The 1,123-nt window shown below is 37.5% G+C and overlaps 1 protein-coding gene across 1 annotated transcript; it reads left to right on the top strand.

Moving 5' to 3' along the window:
* The first annotated feature begins 236 nt into the window (after window positions 1–236).
* LOC124366898 (suppressor protein SRP40-like) lies at window positions 237–620 on the top strand. The gene has a single exon (XM_046823497.1). The coding sequence runs from the start codon at window positions 237–239 to the stop codon at window positions 618–620; it is 384 nt and encodes a 127-aa protein (XP_046679453.1).
* Window positions 621–1,123: the final 503 nt, after the last annotated feature.

Raw genomic sequence — 1,123 nt, 5'->3', positions numbered from 1 at the left:
TGGACCATTTGTTGTCTTATCGAAAATCCAACCGGTATTCATTCCTTTATCGATTCTGGACATTCGCAACACTGTTAACGACGATTTTCAGCTTTTTTTAAAATCGGAAGTTGGTAAAAATAAGTATTATTGGGCGAAATTTGAATCTTGAAACTTTTACACAAACAAGGCTGTAAGGTTCTTTACTTTTAATCTTTATTAAATTCCCATCAACAAAAATCAAAACAAACAAGGATATGGAGAATGATAGGACAGGATATATTCCGGGGGTACCCTATAGGACTGACCTTGAGTTAGCTAAATATGACGCCGAGTCATACAAATCTGACATCGAGTCATCAAAATCTGATGTCGATTCATTAAAATCTGACATCGAGTCATCAAAATCTGACATCGAGTCATCCAAATCTGATGTTGATTCATCCAAATGTGACATCGACTCACCCAAATGTGACATCGAGTCATCCAAATCTGACATCGAGTCATCCAAATCTGATGTTGATTCATCCAAATGTGACATCGACTCACCCAAATGTGACATCGAGTCATCCAAATCTGACATCGAGTCATCCAAATCTGATGTTGATTCATCCAAATGTGACATCATCACCCAAATGTGACATCGAGTCATCCAAATCTGACATCGAGTCATCCAAATCTGATGTCGACTTATCCAAATGTGACATCGACTCACCCAAATGTGACATCGAGTCATCCAAATCTGACATCGAGTCATCCAAATCTTATGTCAACTCATCCAAATGTGACATCAAGTCATCCAAACCTTAGCCAAAACTGACGTCGAGTCAGCCAAACGGCACGTCAAGTCTACCAAATCTAAAGTCTAGTCATCCAAACCTGGCGTTGATTCAGATAACTCGTTAAGTTATACAAACCTGACGTCGTCTCAACAAAACGTCACGCCGAGCCATCCAAATTTAACGTCAATTTAGCCAAACGTCAGACCCTCTGAAGTTCAGAAGGCCTTTATAGGTTCAGCATATTTTGAGTTTTACTTAAGTTTCGTAGAATTTACAAGATTAAATCATTTAAAAAATATATTTCTTGTAAAAATAATCTGTGTAATAAATTACGCTCAATTGAAGTATTTGATTAGTTATGG

This window comes from Homalodisca vitripennis, chromosome 7 (assembly GCF_021130785.1).
Source record: "Homalodisca vitripennis isolate AUS2020 chromosome 7, UT_GWSS_2.1, whole genome shotgun sequence".
Classification (NCBI taxonomy): domain Eukaryota; kingdom Metazoa; phylum Arthropoda; class Insecta; order Hemiptera; family Cicadellidae; genus Homalodisca; species Homalodisca vitripennis.
Note: the sequence above shows the minus strand (reverse complement) of the source record. Positions and strands in the feature narration are given on the sequence as shown.

What these genes read in the sequence shown, in the direction of transcription:
- LOC124366898 (XM_046823497.1), top strand. Translation starts at nt 237, where the DNA reads ATGGAGAATGATAGGACAGGATATATTCCGGGGGTACCCTATAGGACT.